This window comes from Neltuma alba, unplaced genomic scaffold (genome assembly GCF_004799145.2).
Source record: "Neltuma alba isolate B1F8T4 unplaced genomic scaffold, ASM479914v2 tig00008108_pilon, whole genome shotgun sequence".
Taxonomy (NCBI): domain Eukaryota; kingdom Viridiplantae; phylum Streptophyta; class Magnoliopsida; order Fabales; family Fabaceae; genus Neltuma; species Neltuma alba.
This window is the reverse complement of record NW_021634950.1, coordinates 34,898-52,829: the sequence shown is the minus strand read 5'-3', so window position 1 is coordinate 52,829 and position 17,932 is coordinate 34,898. Positions and strand designations below refer to the sequence as shown.

Sequence of the window (17,932 nt, the reverse complement as noted above, 5' to 3'; positions counted from 1 at the left end):
GTATGTTCTTCCTTTCCCTTGTTCTTTCCTTTAGTTTAGTTTAGTTTAGTGGTTTATTGGTTTTTGTTATGGGTTTTTGCTATTGGATTAGTTTATGGTTAGTGTAGTTGCGTGGCCTGTAGGTTACCTAATGATTCATAGTGCATTGTCTTTTTAATTACTGTATTTGCTTAATTTTGAAAATTTTAGTCCTCTGAAACCTATGAATCATTAACTAACCATTTGCCACTGTTAGGTTTTAATTTTGTTCATTTCTGTGTTGTTTAGGTTGTAGGTCTTTTTGTTGTGATTGGTGTTCTTCTGTTTGTTGCTTCAGGATATGCCTCGCACCAAAAACCCAAACCCTGAACCTTTACCCGTGTCTGAGTCTGAGTCTGACTCTGAGGGACCCTTAACCTATGATTCCATCTATAGGGTAGTGGACAAGCGCCCCCTCCTTAGGGAGAGAGCCTTTCCCTGACCATCCATTTGTCCAAAGACTTCAGGAATCCCAAATGCTTGAATTGGCTCGCCCACGAGCTAATGGTAATGATGTCTTTGTCCGTCATTTCTACACCTACGCCCGTTTATGGTATGCTATCCATTCCTTCCGGGGCAAACATGTGAACTACACTTTCACTATTTCTAACATAAGAGACCACTACCGGCTTCCTGTAGTCCGTAATTCTCAGTACTCCCATTATAGTGATAATTATCCTTATGATGAGATCCTCCAGACCCTATGCCGGGATGGTGCCACTTGGCATCGTCCCCGCACTGCTGTGACTGTACCTAAAACGTTCTGATTTTCGGCCTGAGGCAAAGCCGTGGCTACACTTAGTCTGCAATAACATCCTACCTACTTCCCACCTCCAGAACCTCCCAAACGCCAAGCCTTATTGTTTTTCTTCTCATGACCGGCAAATCCTTTGATGTAGCTGAAATCATTCAATCCGTCCTCTATTCTTCCGTCAATACCAAAAAAATCACCAATAGCATCATCTTTCCCATCTTGTTTCTGACTTTTCCGCAAGTGCGGAGTTCCTTCATTTGATGATGACAGCTACTTTGAGCCTGCACCTCTATTCCGGTTTGAGCGTCCTTAACTAAAGCCCACCATTACACCCCACCCACCTGTCCACCCCGTATACGATGTTAGTGCAGGCCAGGCCGCCACTGATCCAGCCGAGGAAGGCCCTGATGTTCCCGAACCCCCCAGCCCGTCACCTTAGACACGCTTGCCGATGATATTGACGAGCTATCTGAGGAAGTTCATCAGATTCGCGTTACACTCATTCGAGAGATAAAGCGGCAGAAGGACCGTGACGCCCTCTATGAGCGAGAACGTCGCTACCGCCGCCATTTTGATGCTTTGCTTGCGGATCGTTTGAACTTCACTTTACCGGCTGAGGAGGAGGAGCCACAGCACCATATGGGTATGGACGGAGCAGGCACATCAGGTGCAGGACCGTCAGGATCTGGAGCAGCTGACCCTGAGCTTCAGTCTTAGTTTTCTGTTTTTGTGGTTTTCTGTTGTTTTCGTTTGCTTTTGTTTCATGTGTTGTTTTGAGGCTGGATTGTTTCTTACACTTTATGGTGCCTCATTGGTTTTTACCTTGTTCACTTGGATGATTTCTGATTAGTTTGCTTTAATCTTTGTTCTATTTTCACTTCTGAGCCTCCTTGCATTATTTGCTGTCCCTTGTTCACAAATTGAGGACAATGTTGTGTTTAAGTGTGGGGGAGGTCTATATTGTGGATTTTAGCAAATGCTTCTCGTGCATCCATACATTTAGATGATTTTGAGGTGTTTTTGAACTGATAGATTGGTTTAATTGTGAATATTTTGAGTTTAGTTGCTGAAGAGTTGAAATTGCACAGGAATTTTCGCTTTCTGCCATGTTTCGCCGCGGCCAACTTCTTGTTTCGCCGCGGCGAAGCCTCCTCTTTCACGACTAATAAGCCATTCGGGCATGTTTCGCCGCGGGCGACCCCTAAAAAAAAAAAAAAATTAATAAATTCCTTGCAATCTCAGCTGGTCTTCAAAAAATTTTTTTCCCAACTTAGAATCTTCATACTCCTGCACCCTTTTTAAATTAGTAGAAAAGTTCAAATTGTACTAGTGCTTTTAGAAAATTTTCCATGCTTTTAAATGAGGGATGAACTTAGGCTAGTTATTCTCATGTTTTTGACAGATAGTAAATGAGGATGTGCTTTGAAATTATGACTGTGGTTGTTAACTTTTGAGATTGACTAATTGAGATTTAAGCCTTGTTGGAAGGATTTTTGGACCTTAAGTTATTGAATTGAGTGAATCTGCTTATTTCATATTTCTCTAGAACTTGTTTTCATTCTTAATCGAAGCTTAGCGAATGAATTTTTGTAAAATGATAGAGGCATTCGATTTCATACCCACATTTCCCAAACACAAACCCAATCATTTTACCTTTGCAAACCCTTTTAAGCCTTCATCTTGAGTACATGCATGCAACATAACATTAAAAAAAGAAAGAGAGAAAAGGTATATAAAAAGGGGATTAAAAAAAAAAGAAAAAAAAGAAGAGAGATATAAATATTAAAATAAGTAACTTCTCTCCCAGTTTTTATTTAGATGAATTTTGTCTTAATAATTTGTACGTTCGTACTCATTTTCATCTTCATGTTCATTCTCATTTCATTCATTCCGGCTGACCTCCATTCCAAATTTTGACCCTTAAAAGTCCTCTTGATTTGCAAAGTTGTTTCCCATGGTGGAGAGGTAGAATTATTACAAGCCTATGGTAGAAATTGGATTGAGTATACTTGGAGTGAAATAACCCTAAAGACAAGTGAGTTAAGAGTGAAACACTTATCCGTGAGATGATCTTTCTTAATCAATCTTTTAAGTTAATTTTCCTTTGTGCTCATTTTCTTAGCATGTCCTTGTTTACTGATGTCAACTCCGTGAGAATTTCTTACTAATCTTCTACTTTCATCTTTAAGCATGGTAGTGTTTCTCTTTGTTCTAGTGTCACTTGGAATTATTCTCACGCTTTGTTCAGGAGTACAAAGGTCTAAGTGTGGGGGAATTTGATTGAGCTCAAAATATTAGTTTCTTTTCATATCATTATCCATGATTTTGTCATACTTTCTGGTCCTTTTAAGTGAAAATTGTGCTTAACTGAGATTTACGGTTCTTACTTTGAGTTAGTGTCATTTTGAGGATTAAATTGTCATAATTGGTTGTTAATTGGATTCAATTAACTTCTAGGACAATTGATACTTCAATTTGTTACTTTTTATTGTAGGACACTAAAGATTTGGGGCCAGAATTGAAGAACTCAAGGCAAAAGAAACAAGAGAAGATCCTCTGCCTAGGTTCGCCGCGGCCAACATCTCACTTCGCCGCGGCGAAAACCCATCCGTGAAGGCAGGTCTCTGTCATGTTTCGCCGCGGCGAAACCCTCAGAGCAGCAAATCTCAGACCCGACCATTTCAGGAAATTTTGACCTACCCATCCCCAAAAACCGACCCATGCACGTAAGTTTCGGGTTAGAAACCCTATTTTGGGTATGATGACAGGAGATGACCATCATTCAGCACCACCTTCGTATCTTTCATCCTCTTCTCTCATTTTCACCTCAGAAACCCTAATCCCATTTCCATTTCCTCCATCTGCTGCTACCATGGCTGAAGAACAATATCTGGTTGGAGTGATTCAAGAGTTATGACTAGCTAAGCTTCTCAACTCTTGAATATGGTGGAAGAAGCATGAGTTCACAAAGCTTCAAAGGGGAGTTAGCTTCATCTATAAGTTCTAGTTCTTTGTTTATGAATTTCTAGGTCTTAGGATTTGTAAATTTGGGCTGAGCTATTTTGATTATGGTTGTAATCAATTCTGGATGATTGTCTTGTGTATTGGATTATTAGTGTTGATTTGAGCTTCAATACATGTGGTTACATGTATGTTTTTATGAACTCTTTTGATACTCTCTGTCTTGCATGGTAATGTGTGATTGTTGAGTTGATCTGGGCTTGCATTTAACCAAGTGCATTAATTAATCTTAATACACACACTAAGTTAGCTTAATATGATCTTATGAAATGGGTACCATTGATTAAGATCCTAGACTTAAAGAGTTCTTTAAGGTTTTTCATTAGAAAACTTGGTGATTTCTACTCCCATACTTATTTTGAACTATGATTGCTTCAAAGCTATATTCAAGAGATTACATATCATTAACTTACTTCATTACTACTATCTAGAAAAATCCAAAAGCATAGTCACTTAGATTTGAATTAATTGCATTTAGTTTTAGCATTTCATTAATGGATAAAAACACCAAAAACCCCTTTTTCATTACTCTACATAGCATTAATCTAACTTAGACATTTAATTTAGGCTCCCAAAAGAGAACGACCCGAGTTTGCAATACTGCATAGCTTGGATAAATTTTGAGCGAGAACCTCTAAGCGAACGACAAGAAAAGGCTCTCTTTCATGCCCCAATTTCGTGGTTCACTCGTTTATTGGAATCTTTTATTTAAGTCAGAGTAACATACAGTTTTGAATATTCCAAAACAAAAATCTCAACCTAATTGCTCTCATTATTCTCCACTCTTCCTTCATCCATTTGTTATTTTCATCACGCTCCAGCCAAGCTATGGATTAGGTGATGCTTGATCCTAATTCTTATTTTTATTGTCATGGCTACTACCACAACGTTCGCATCGGCATGAACTTAAACATCGAAGTTTACGCTTCATTGAAAAAGTGAAAATATATTAACAAGAATTAATTTTAAATTTATTATTGAATTCACAATAATTTTTTTTAAAACAAGACCAATAATCTAACCATTAACTAATTCCACAGCAAAAGTTTAGTACAATGCACAGAGTAAACAATTACCTTGTGACATGGGCAATGCCCATTTGAAACATTGATTTGTGCAATTGCACTCTCTTCTAAATTTTTCTTGATCAACAATGTCCTACAAAGAACACAATAATGAAATCATTAAGACAATGAGTCTAAGGGGGTGTTTGGATGATGATCCAAACCATAGTTTGGGGAAAAATCACCCAAACACCATAAAAAAAAAAAAAAACCATGGTTTTGGCAAGAGTAAAAATTTTCTGCTTTTGAAAGAAAAAGGGGGAGAGTGTGAGAGCCTATGGGATATGTGTCTTGTTGTTTTTTTTGGCCAAGACGGATATACCCTTCTCAATTATTCATCTCTTTCTCATTGTTTGATCTCAACAATAATGATTTTAACACCCCTCAATTATTTTTTATAAACATATTTAATCTTATATCTTATAAATATATAATATACACATACTAATTATTATTAATTATATTATCTTATGTATATTAATTATGTTGATAAAAAATATATTATTAACAATTTTATTCCTTCAAATTAAAATATATCATAAAATCTATTTTTTATGTAATTATCATATTAACTTATGGCTTTTTTAGTAATTTGTATATATAAAAGTGTTTCTGATAACAAACTATCCAAACACTCTCACTTCTCAAAATCACTTGTTCACAAAATCTATTCTCCCCAAAATCTATTCTTCAGAAGCTATTTCCAAACCATGGTTTGGTTTTATCTAAACACTCTCTAAAAATTGAGTAATATATGATGAATAACAATTTAATTATCTCTTTTTAAGCTCTTGGCCAAAAAATTTGCAAAGGCCAAGTGGACTGTGACATGAAATGTTCTCTCTCTCCAAAATAATGATGTTTTCATATTTAACAACCTTGAGAATTGCAGTTCTGACCACATAATTCTCTAGCCGCAAAGCGTACAATAAATGTAGAGGCAAACAAAGCGTATATTATAATATATATATATATATATATATATGACATCATAATTATTAATTAATACATGTAAATAAAGTAGAGTTAAAGCTTCTGACACTTGCTTTTCTTACAGTTAGATTGTTTGATACTCCCTTATTATAAAAGGTTATCTAGAAGAAAATTTTGATCCTTATTGTAAAGGGTACGTTAATAAGGTCATTAATGAATTTTTTTCTAATTTACCCCGAATTATAAATTATTATTACTCAAGTAAATATTTTTACTTCGGCTCCTCAAAGTTTGTTACAAGGGTAGGTTTGGAAAATTTTATACTTTGGAATACTTTTAACTATATAACTATTATTTTTTAATATGTGTGAATTAGCTTATTGACCCTTTATGATAAAGAGTAAGGACCAAAGGGAGTACATGATGTCTTTTGCCTAGACATTTAAAAGAGGATTGTGAAAAATGTAACTTATTCATGGGTAAATTTATAAAATATGTTTATAGTCATTTTCATCCTATAATTCTAAGTTAGTAAATTAGTAAGTTCTAAATTTACAGATATGTATAATCTATTATATCATACATTTATAAAAGGAATAATCTTATTCAAATGTTATAAGTGGAATTTTCATTTATAAACAAGTGGACCTTTTAAAAATTGTTTCACTACTTTGTAATGATTAAATAAGGTCTGTATAAAAGTATCTCATCTCAAGTAATGTATGAAGTTAGGAACAATTGTTGTTATCATATTATTTATTTAATTTGAGTCCATATAAAATTGAATTTGGCATTAACTTAAGTTAATTTATTAGTCTAATTAATATCAATATAATATATACAATATGAAGTATATTTGGCGCCCAACAATTTTAATTTTTGGGAAACCATAATAAGTTTTCATAAACAAATAAATTTTAAATTAGTCTCTTAATTTAATTAAGAACAAAGAAGTAGTTCAAAGACTTCTTTCTTATCTCCACACATTGAAAATGATCTATATAGCGATATCTTAATTTTACATTATATATTTTTATTTATAAATACTTTTCCAACCTTGGTTCATAATGTGAAATTTACATGTCAATTTATGTGTCTTTTCCCTACAGATTCTTTAAAATTTTTAAATATATTCAAAATTTTTCCTCTCACATTTACACGTTATTCCTTAAAATTCAACCAAGAATCAAAGTTCAAAAGCCTCTTTTTTTTTTTTTTTTTTCCTGTGAAGGTTTACAAGGCCTTCACTAAAATTTGTATGTCCTGGAATTTATAGCCAGTCATGTGTTTTTGTTACATGGGTTCCTTAGACTGAGTGTCTTTTAATTCTTCAGACATCCTTTTTTTTTTTTCCAATAACGAAAATTTTCAAGCATTTTTTTAAATTTGAGTAAAATTGTGTAATTTGCAGACCATACTATGTATTTATTGGCACAGGTCATATATGCTCAAAATGTTTGAAATGATGGTATAATTCTGAAGAACTTGTGCAACAAGCTCACACAGTAAGTTGTAAATTTTATCACCAAATGCATGTGAAAAAAATTCACTCTCTTTATTTACGAGAAAAGGGAATGAAAAAGAATATTTGTGAAATTTGAAGAAATAACTTGTAAAAATGGAAGAAGAAATTTTAAAATGAATATATGAAGTTTTAGGAGTATGAGGCAAAAAAAAAAAACACTGGACCATATTCGAACAAAAAAAAAACTCAGGACCATAGATAAATTTTGTTGTAAATAATGTGGGTGAGTATGTCAAAGAAGCACTCCCACATTACTCAAGATTAATGGGGTCCAAGTAATAAATGATCTTACTAAATTGGTTAAGAGGAGTGAAGTCACACGCACAATGGGCCACTGGAAGCAAATGTGGCAATTCCCTCACCCCATGTATATGAGTCAAATGTGGTACTGGGTTTATAGAAAATATCTATTTAATTAATCTTTTATTTTAATTACCATCATGCCTCATCAATGTTTGCAACTGGCAACTTTAATAATCATTAAGCAAGTTAATAACTATGTAAAACACCCACTTAGCTGTGTTCATAACTATTTATTGATGAGTTAATTGCCCTTAAATGTGCTAAATAGTATTGTGATCCATAGCTTATAAAAAGGGGCATGAGATTGGAGTTCATAGTACACCTTTCAGACAACACTTTCTTTCCTCCTCTGGTATTCTACCAGGCTGAGTTCTTTTACCTTTCATTGTTCTGTTCACTCTAATTTTGCAGGAAGAATTTGTTTGATCTTGGGGAGTATCGCTTTTTGTTTTGCAAGTAGTTATGAAATAGCTTTTAAAGATAGTGTCTATAGGACAAGACTCGGACTTACTGATTTTCTATAGATGCTACTGTCAACAGGATTTGTATAATATTATAGAGGAGTTAGAAGATTTGCTGTTGGAGACTTCACGTGCTGCCACCAACACTCTTGGGAGTTATTCTATGTCAATTGTTTTGGCATTCATCAGCGGCAGAGTTATTAGAGGGAGGCCTCTAAGCTTTGTCTTAATTTGATAATTCCATTCAAGTTATTATTTTCTTCTTGTGTGATAGGAAGTTTGAGTTGGGTCTCATGTTTGTTATTTGCACCTCATTTTAGGATATTATTTGAGACCTTATAATAAAAAAATTGGTTGAAATATGCTGCTCCTCGTCTCTGTGGCAAAATTAAGATGACAAGGGATGAACATTTGGCGATTGTAGAGGCCAAGGATGATTTGAGGGTTGAATTCTAACTCACATTGTGACCTAGGCAAATGGTCACCTGGTGTGATGATCTTAACTGGTAGTAGATATGAACCCGATGAAAGCACGTGTTGTAGCAGTGAATCCGACAATATTTATGCATGAAACAGACTTATGGAGCATATGTTACATGCTCAAGTGGACCATGATGGTAATGAACACCGGTGCCAAATTTACTTTTGAAACTGGATTCACTCAAGACCTCCAAGACACTTGTAGAGTAATTCGTGACAAAGGTGACCACCAGGGTATTAAGCATGGCTTGCGCCACAGGCAACGCATGAATGGGCATATTGAGGATTTTAATGGCTATTTTGTAGAAAATTTGGAGGTAGGTTCATTTTAGAATTGAAGTTCATATATTAAATTAATAAAATAGAAGTAAATGAGGGAATCCAATTCCATGTCGCCAGTTTAATGAAAGGAGAGAAATTTTAAATGAGTAATTTATTTCCCATTATTGCTGGGTCTAATCTCTTTCCGTTGAAGGTTTTAATGTTGTGGTGAATAGTTATTTTAAAAGGGACTAATATTATTAAATTCTAATTTTCATGACCTCCATGCTTAAAACATTATTAATATTGGAGGTTTAATTTATTTCTTCATATATGTTAAGGAGTATGATCCATTGGTGTTTTTAATTCCTTTGGATGGTTAATAAAATAATCGCTTATTATTATTGTTTATGAAATTGACTTTATGGATTTTAATATGTTTCAGTTATGCATATTTATTTACTATGCAAAACCCAGAAAGTAATACTCCCTCCGTTTTTTTTTATAAGCAACAATTATTATTTCTCTCTTGCCCCTAAATATAAGTAACATTTACAAGTTGTCTTAAATTTTTGCAGTAAATTTCCTATTTGTTCCTGTTAATTACTTATTTTAATACTTAATATATTTATTATCCTCATTTTTCAAACAATCATCTCTATCCATCACACATTATCTCTCTTTCATAATTCTCTTTATTATACTAATTTTCTTATTCTCTTTGTTATATTATCTTTCTCCCATAAATAAAGATTTTTGGATAAAGAATTTTCAATTTCTATTCATTTATTATCTTTAAATAACTTTTTATTTTACGTAATGGGGTCTAAGGTTCTTATAAAATTAAAAAGTATAGGGGGAGTAGGATTTAACACCGCTATCACATGTGGATCTCTAGATGATTGTCTGTGTGTTTGCATCATATGACTGGCTACATAATACTACCTCCAATTCTAATTATAAGACTTCGTTTGTAAACTATAAATGAGGTCTTATAATTAGAACTAGAGGTAATATGTCTCACAAGTCGAAATAGGCTAATGGTCAAGCTCTATTTTTTCTATTGATAACTTTGTAGAATCAATTTAATATGCAAATTTGGTGGTGCTAAATCCATTATCTTGCTTCATATAATTTGTAATATGTGGCCAAATGTTGAGCTGCGTAGCAATAATAATTTTTTTAAAAAATTATTATGTTGTTCGGTTGGCCTATTATCTAGTGGTATTGGTATTGTGGGAAAAATTTCAAAGAATTAAAAAAAAACAGTAAACATATTGAGATAATGGTTCAATGGTTAGTTGGTCGGATCGGAATAAACTGAGAGTTAAATTGGTCATATTAAAATAAAGGTAAGTGTGTACCTAGCATCTGGAACTATTTTTGAAGGTGCATCCAACAACCTAAATTATTTTGTAGTGTAATTTTGCCCCTCATCTAATAAAATTGGAGCAATCTCATCCAAAACCTAACACCTCCAAAACCTAACACCTCTTTAACTCCATTATTTCCTGTAATAGTTAGCCATTTGTCCCTTTTTTTAATGACACGTAATCTTCTGAACGTCAGAGGAGGTGATTGAATTGATGGTGGGAGCACTGCTCATCGTCTTCTTCATGGAGGCCCAATTGAGGAGCACTGTTCACCTCTCTCAGTCTTCCTATATCTCTATTTCTGAGTGACCATGAAGAAAGGTGTTGGCTTTATAATTGTCCTTTGAGCTCTTCAAAATTTGTTTCGGTTGTAAGCTGTTATAATTATATCTAGGGAACAACTATTTAATATTCTCAAGTTTTTGCTTTCTTCACTTGAGCAACCTGGGAAAGCATGGTTTTGTTTCAAATTCACTTTTTCGATTTCTACTAAAGTGATATCATATTGGCTTTCTCAAGTACAATACATAAAAAGATACTACCTTTTGTTCTAATTATAAAACCTTATTTATAGACTGCAAACGAAATCTTATAATTAGGACCGGAAGTGGTATATACTAAATTGGTCAGAATACCTTAGTTGACTGGAAGCTTATGAAGTTAAGACCTCATCCTCTGATCCCCTCTCCCATTGAACACCCACGAAAACGACAATGAACAGTGCACCCATAAAAAATCACCTCCTCCCATTCTAAAGATGACGTGTCGTTTAAAAACTAAAAAAGCAAACGGCCAGTTGTGGGAGGAGATAATGGGGCTAAAGAGGTGTTAGGTTTTGGCTGAGATTGCTATAATTCTATTAGATGAAAGGCAAAATTTCACCACTAAATAATTTAGAGTACCAGATGCACTTTTAAAAATAGTTTAAGGTGCTGAGTGTATCTTCATCCAACTTAATTGTTAAAATTGTCCCTTAATAACAATGATTCTTGTAGATATAGATAGCCTATGCAATTTGGGGGCTATAACCTAGCACAGTTAAATAGATTTATTAAAAATAAAACACCCGGGATACGGCGTGGAGTTAAAATTTAAATGTCCTTTAATAATTTAATATCTCTGCCCAAATAAATTCAAGGCAAACCTAAATAATGTGGACAGATGAGCTTAACATAAGCAGTTGTAGCATGAAGTTACGTTCTACGAACATATGATATAAATATATATAAACTTATATCAAGTTTTAAATTTAATTGTTGAGTCAATACGATTTTTTCTATATACAAAAAAGTTTAAGTAAGTTGGAATCCGGAGACTCACTAGAGTTAGGACATGCGTCCAGACTTAATAAATACTTATAAAAATACTTACAGATTGTCTATTAACAAGGTCCTCATATCAGAGCGGGATTCAAACTTACAACTTTGTGAGTTATGAGCTGACTCTTTTACTAACTGAACCAACTCTTGTTGGTAAGTCGACAAGATTCTCAACATGTTTATTTCAAAAAAAGAAAGACTTTGTCTCCACTTAATATTTTAAATCAAACATATTATATATACGGGACTATATTTCGGTCAAGTTTTTAATATTCATTATATCAAGTTCTCTAATTACACAGAATTGTGTGTTCCATTTCCGAACATTTAATTATAAACCCATATAGGAAAAAAATAAAACATATGACTATATGTAATTAGAGAACTTGATATAATGGATATAAATAATTTAAGTATTTTCCATATATATATATATCATTGAAAGATTTATTTATAATATTTGTTTATCATCGTAATGGCAGGAAACCTATACGCACGAACGCACGAACGTGAAGGGTCCTGCCTCAGAAGCGGTCTTGAATATGATACTGGCGTTAGCAGGTGACCATGCAAGTATCGTAGGAAGCTAGAGAACAATATAGTACTGTTGATTAAACCAACGAACCACCTAATTAACCACTACTCATTAAACTATTATCACCAAGTGGAGAAAAAGTAGATAAATAATCATAATAACAACCCCAATCTTATATGTTTATATGATCCAGCTGTTAATAGCGTGGAGAATTGAACGTTAAAATCAGACTTTGTAGTAAGAAGATATATTAAGGAAACAAACACATATTTTTGAGAAATAATTAATTCAACCACTTTTTTTTAATTTACCTAAAATAGTTAAGTATATCTTATAGTAAGAATATAGTAGTGTGTATATATGTATAATATTTACATCAAGTTTTTTTATATTCATCATATAAAGTTCTCTAATCACATGTAACTATGCGTCATATTTTTAAGCATGACGATTTATAATTAAATGATATTATTTTAAAAATAAGACACATAGTTGTGTGTAATTGGAAAAATTAATATCATAAATATAAACAACCTGATTTAACTATTTTTCTCTATAGATATATGATGGACACACAACGCCCACATGGATGGAAATTACTATAATAAGCTCGTCCACGTAGCCACTAAGCTCGGATCATAGGCGCAACAGGACACAATTTTTTCATTTGGTCTTTGTTCTTAATGTCAAGCAAAGAAGTTTGTGTGTGTACATAAATGACATAGGAAATTTTGTTACCTATAAATAGGGTAGAGAGAGAAAGTTTCTTTTGGTTCTATTTATAAGTCATTTTATTAAATTTTCAGCGTGAATATATTATTTTGTCCTTCATTTATTATAATGTAGGTAGTTATTTATTTTGATAAATATATATTAAATATGAGTAAAATTAAAAAATTGTTATATTTTAATAGAAAGTTGATGCATTTTAAAATTTTCTTTGCTCTATGTGAAATATACTGAAAGAACCTTATAAATAAGACCAACGAAATAATTAATAATGAATTTAACGAGGTGTACTTGAGGGAGCGAATAAAAATAATACTCCTCCGATCCTTAATATATGACTCAATTATTGAGTTGGTTTTGGTTCTACATATAAGTTCCATTTCTCATATTTATTAGTTTTCTCTAAATTACCCCTATGGATATTCCATCAACCATAGTCAAGTAGAAGACGAAGAGGAGGTATTAAAAAAGATAATTATAGTATTTTAGGAAAAACGTGTCACATTTCTTATAATTAATTAACTTATCTAACTTCCTTAATCTAATCAAATTAGTTCAATGGGCCTTATATTAAGAACCAGAGGAGTAGAATTAAACGAATTAATGCATGCTTGAAGCTTAATTATTTAAGAAAGTGCTGGATGGCACCGCCAACAGGAAAAAGAAAAAAACAGTTGCTTCATGTGATTAAGAGTGTTATTATATAATTAATTAATTTGTCAGCAGATGTTTAGTGGTTGATCTATCATTGCTTCCCCCAAGAAAGAATGAGTTTGGGTCCTCATAAGCTCGTTAAATCTAAATCGTCCAGATCTGTTTTAGATAATCTAGATTTATTTTTTTACTAATTTTTAAAAAAATCATTTTACTGGATATAAAATATAAAATAAAGATAATATCTTAATTATCTTCTTTTTTTCAAAAATGGTAATTTTTATTTAAAAATATTAAATCTGAACTGTCCAGATTAGATCTGAACAGTACAAATTTGATGAGTTTAAGATGATAAGCACTCAAACTGATTTTTTTAAAAAATGTGATTCTCCTTGCGTTTAATTTCAACCGTAGTTCATTGGATGAAGAACAAGCTCATCATATGATAATTAATTAGCATTTCATGTTTTGCGTCTTTGAAATCATTTAAAATTTAGTTATGCTCGAACATTTATAATTCTTTTTTTTTTTTTTTGCCAAAGAACATTATAATTCAAAACGCTCAAGATTCCCACGTTCGGCATATACTCCCTCCGATCCTTCTATTTTTATAAAAATCAGTTTGAGATAATGTTACTAATTTTATTCTTAATTAATTACATTATAAATATTTTCTCATACATTCATTTTTATTTTTTTCGCTACAGATCTCTCGCACATACCCTCTTATAAATAAGGACTTATCTGGGGAAAAAGATACATTACTTACATATTTATTATTTTTAATTAATATTAATAGATTTCTTAGACCACATAATTTGGCTATCTGGATCTTATAAAAAGAACTGGAAGTACGTAATACTACCTTTAGTCTTTAACATAAGATCTAGATAACTAATTTACGAATATTAATAAAATTATTTAAATTAATTATTTGTAATAAATAAGTATTATTTTTCCTAAAATATTCTTATTAATCATGTGCATTATAGTTACCTTTTAATAAGAACTCTTTAATATGTGCAATTACTATAGAAACTGCTTTGATAAAAAATATATAAATATAATAGACAAAATAAATTGTAATATCATATTTAGAACTAAATTAAATATCCAACTATCTCTTATATTTTGGACTCTAGTATATTCTAAAAAACTATTTGGATAAGCTTTAAGTACATGTTTTTATGCTTTATATATAAGACAAACACTACTAATACAATAAGCCAATTAATGCATTTTGGCATATCACGCAACCACGTGGATGGGCCTTCTGGCCACTGGCCACCCTTTCTTCTTGATAAAAAGCACACCGCAACACAAACACACACATCACAGCCACTTCCTTCCAATTAATTTGATCATATTTTCTTGTAAATTCAGACAGAACACATGGGAAGCCTTGAAGCTGTCGTTGTAACTCCTTCTGATCCAACCCCAACTTGTGTTCTCCCTCTTTCCGCTCTCGATTCTCAGCTCTTCCTTCGTTTTACTGCTGAGTGTCTCTTGGTCTACACGCCCTGCCCCGGCTTGGACCGCGCCGCCACCTCGGCTCGTCTCAAAGCCGCATTAGCTCAAGCTTTGGTCCCGTACTACCCATTTGCCAGCAGGGTCAGGCCTTGCTCCGGTGGATCGGGCCTCGAGGTAGTGTGCCGGGCCCAGGGCGCGGTGTTCATCGAGGCCTTTTCTGACCGTTACACAGTCCGCGACTTCGATAAAGCCCCCCGGACGGTGACTTCCTGGAGAAAATTCTTGTCCCTAAATGTACCTGACGTTCTCGACGGATCACCGCCGCTCGTGGTTCAATTCACGTGGCTCAACGACGGAGCCACAGCCGTCGGTGTAGGGATCAACCATTGTGTCTGCGACGGTGGTGGCCTCGTCCAATTTCTCAGTTATTTCGCTGAGCTGGCTTCTGGGAAATGCCCGGCACTCCAGCCCACACCCGTTTGGAACCGTCATCTTCTCAACCCATCACCCGAAAGTCCTGATCGGGCCTGCCCAGTGATCCTCACCGAGTTCAACCGGGTGCCCGATCTTTGCGACTTCATGACGCTGGTTTCCAGCGATCTCAAACCAACCTCCATTAAGTTCGACAAAAGACGCTTGGACGAGCTCAAGCACGTGGCTCGGTCAATGAGTCCAGTCAGCGAGTCGTCGTCCTACACGTCCTTTGAGGTCCTGGCTGCTCACGTATGGAGAAGCTGGGCCAGAGCGATGGCTTTTCCGTCGAACCAGATCCTGAAGATTCTCTTCAGCATCGACGTGCGGAACCGGGTGAAACCGGGCATACCCGACGGCTACTACGGGAACGCCTTGGTGCTAGGATGTGCACAGAGTAGCACGAAGGATCTGGTGCAGAAGGGTCTTGGGTACGGGTCGGCCTTGGTGAGGAGTGCAAAGGAGAGGGTGGACAGCGAGTACGTGAGGAAGATGATAAAGTGGGTGTCCGAGTCGAGGGAAAATCCATACTCGGTCGGAGTGCTAATAGTGACTCAGTGGGCAGGGCTGGGTGCTGAAAGGGTTGACTTTGGGTTGGGGAGGCTAATCCACGTGGCACCCATTTACGTCGGTCGTTATTGTTCGCTTTCGCCGGCATATGGTGAGAGGGATGCTCTGAGGGTAATGATGGCTGTCCCCACCTCTGCCGTTGACCAGTTCCAATACTTCCTCACCGCTTCGGCCGCTTCCCGTTTATGAGTGAGTTTGTACGATCCTACGTTGACTTTTTTCTGCTCAGCTGTGCATTTTATCTTTCTAGTTACTGGGTACTTAATTACCTAATTATTGAGTTAATATTAACACTGAGTGTAAGAATTATTTCCTATATTTATCAGTTTTTCCCAAGTCACTCTTATTGATACTTTTTCAACCATAATTAAGTAGGAGAGAGAGGAAGGATATTAAAAAAGATTATTAAGGTGTTTTAGGAAAATTATGTCATCTTTATTATAATTAACTAATTTCTCTAACTTTCTTAATCTAATTAAATTAGTTAAATAAATCTTATACTACTTCCGGTCCTAATTATAATAGTTGACTAATTTGAGGAGATCAAGAAAGAAGTTAAGTTAGTTATTTGTAATAAATAGGTATTATATTTTCTAAAATATCCTTACTAATCAATCGTATTAGTTAGAACTATCATTATTAGAAAGACTAGCTTGAAAAAAGTTGCATAAATATAAGAGACAAAGTGGATCAGGGTCTTATATTTAGGATTAAAATAAAAGTTAAACAAGGTCTTATATTAAGAATCGGAGGTAGTATTAAAGATTATAGAAGAAGTATTTTTTTTTTTTCCCTCGTTTTATGTCAAAACGACTTGCTTGGATATGATTCAACTCCACCGTTCTCCCTAGTCATTTTCTTTCTTTAATCATAGTCAACTTTAACTAGGTGTTATATTTAGTAGAGGAGTTAATTAGTACTACTTGTAGTTCTTAATACAAGAATTAATTAAAGATTCAATTTAATGCTAAATATAAAACTTCAATCAACTTTGTCTATCATATTAATCTATTTTGCCCCCAACTAATATTTATAGTGATTGCAATAATTATTTTAATACACATTATTAACAAAGATATTTTAAGAAAGATAATATCTATTTATTATAAATAACTAGATTAATTGATTTTCTTAATATTTACAAATTAGTTATCCAACTGTTATATAAGAACAGCAGGTACTATCATTTTTCTCGTTTTATGTCAAAACGACTCGCTTGAATATGATTCAACTCCACCATTCTCCCTGATCATATTCTTTCTTTAATCACTACAAAAAAATTGACTTTCAGCGGCGACTTTTGTCGCCGCTGAAAGTACAAAAGTCGCCGCAGAAAGTTTTTTTGCGGCGACAAGTCGCCGCTGAAAAGTTGTTGCCGTAGCAACCGTGGCTGAAAACTTTCAGTGGCGACTAAAATGTCGTCGTTAAAAGATACTTTCAGCGGCGACTTTTAGAAGTTTCAGCGGCGACAAAACACTTTCTGCGGCGACATTTGTCGCCGTTGAAAAGTCCTTCAGCGGCGACAAAAAAGTCGCCGCAGAAAACACTTTTGGCGGCGACACTCTTGTCGCCGCCGAAAGACTTTTCAGCGGTGACTTTTTTGTCGCCGCTGAAGGACTTTTCAGCGGCGACAAATGTCGCCGCAGAAAGTAATGCCTATTACTAATGCCACGTCATTATCGCCGGTGCCACGTCATCGTCTCCGGCCGCCACGTCATCACCGTCGACCTCCACGTCATCGCCATCGGCGGCCACGTCATCACCGCCGACCGCCACATCATCACTAGCCACCTCCACGTCATTGCCACGTCACTCCTCCTCGCCACGTCATCGTCTAAATATTTTCACCTTAAATGTGTCTTCTTCCAGGTTCGAACTCGTGACCGCCTCCTTTCGTGTCCAACCTTCTTGCCGCTGAGCCAGATTGAATTTGTTTATTAATATTGTAAAATAAAATATATATTATTATATTATACTTTCAGCGGCGACAC

The 17,932-nt window shown here is 34.5% G+C and overlaps 1 protein-coding gene across 1 annotated transcript; it reads left to right on the top strand.

The window, feature by feature from the left end:
• The first annotated feature begins 8,693 nt into the window (after positions 1-8,693).
• LOC114753743 (taxadien-5-alpha-ol O-acetyltransferase-like) lies at positions 8,694-16,130 on the top strand. The gene is made up of 2 exons (XM_028942449.1): positions 8,694-8,876; positions 14,814-16,130. The coding sequence occupies exons 1-2, from the start codon at positions 8,694-8,696 to the stop codon at positions 16,128-16,130; spliced, it is 1,500 nt and encodes a 499-aa protein (XP_028798282.1).
• The last annotated feature ends 1,802 nt before the right edge of the window (positions 16,131-17,932 follow it).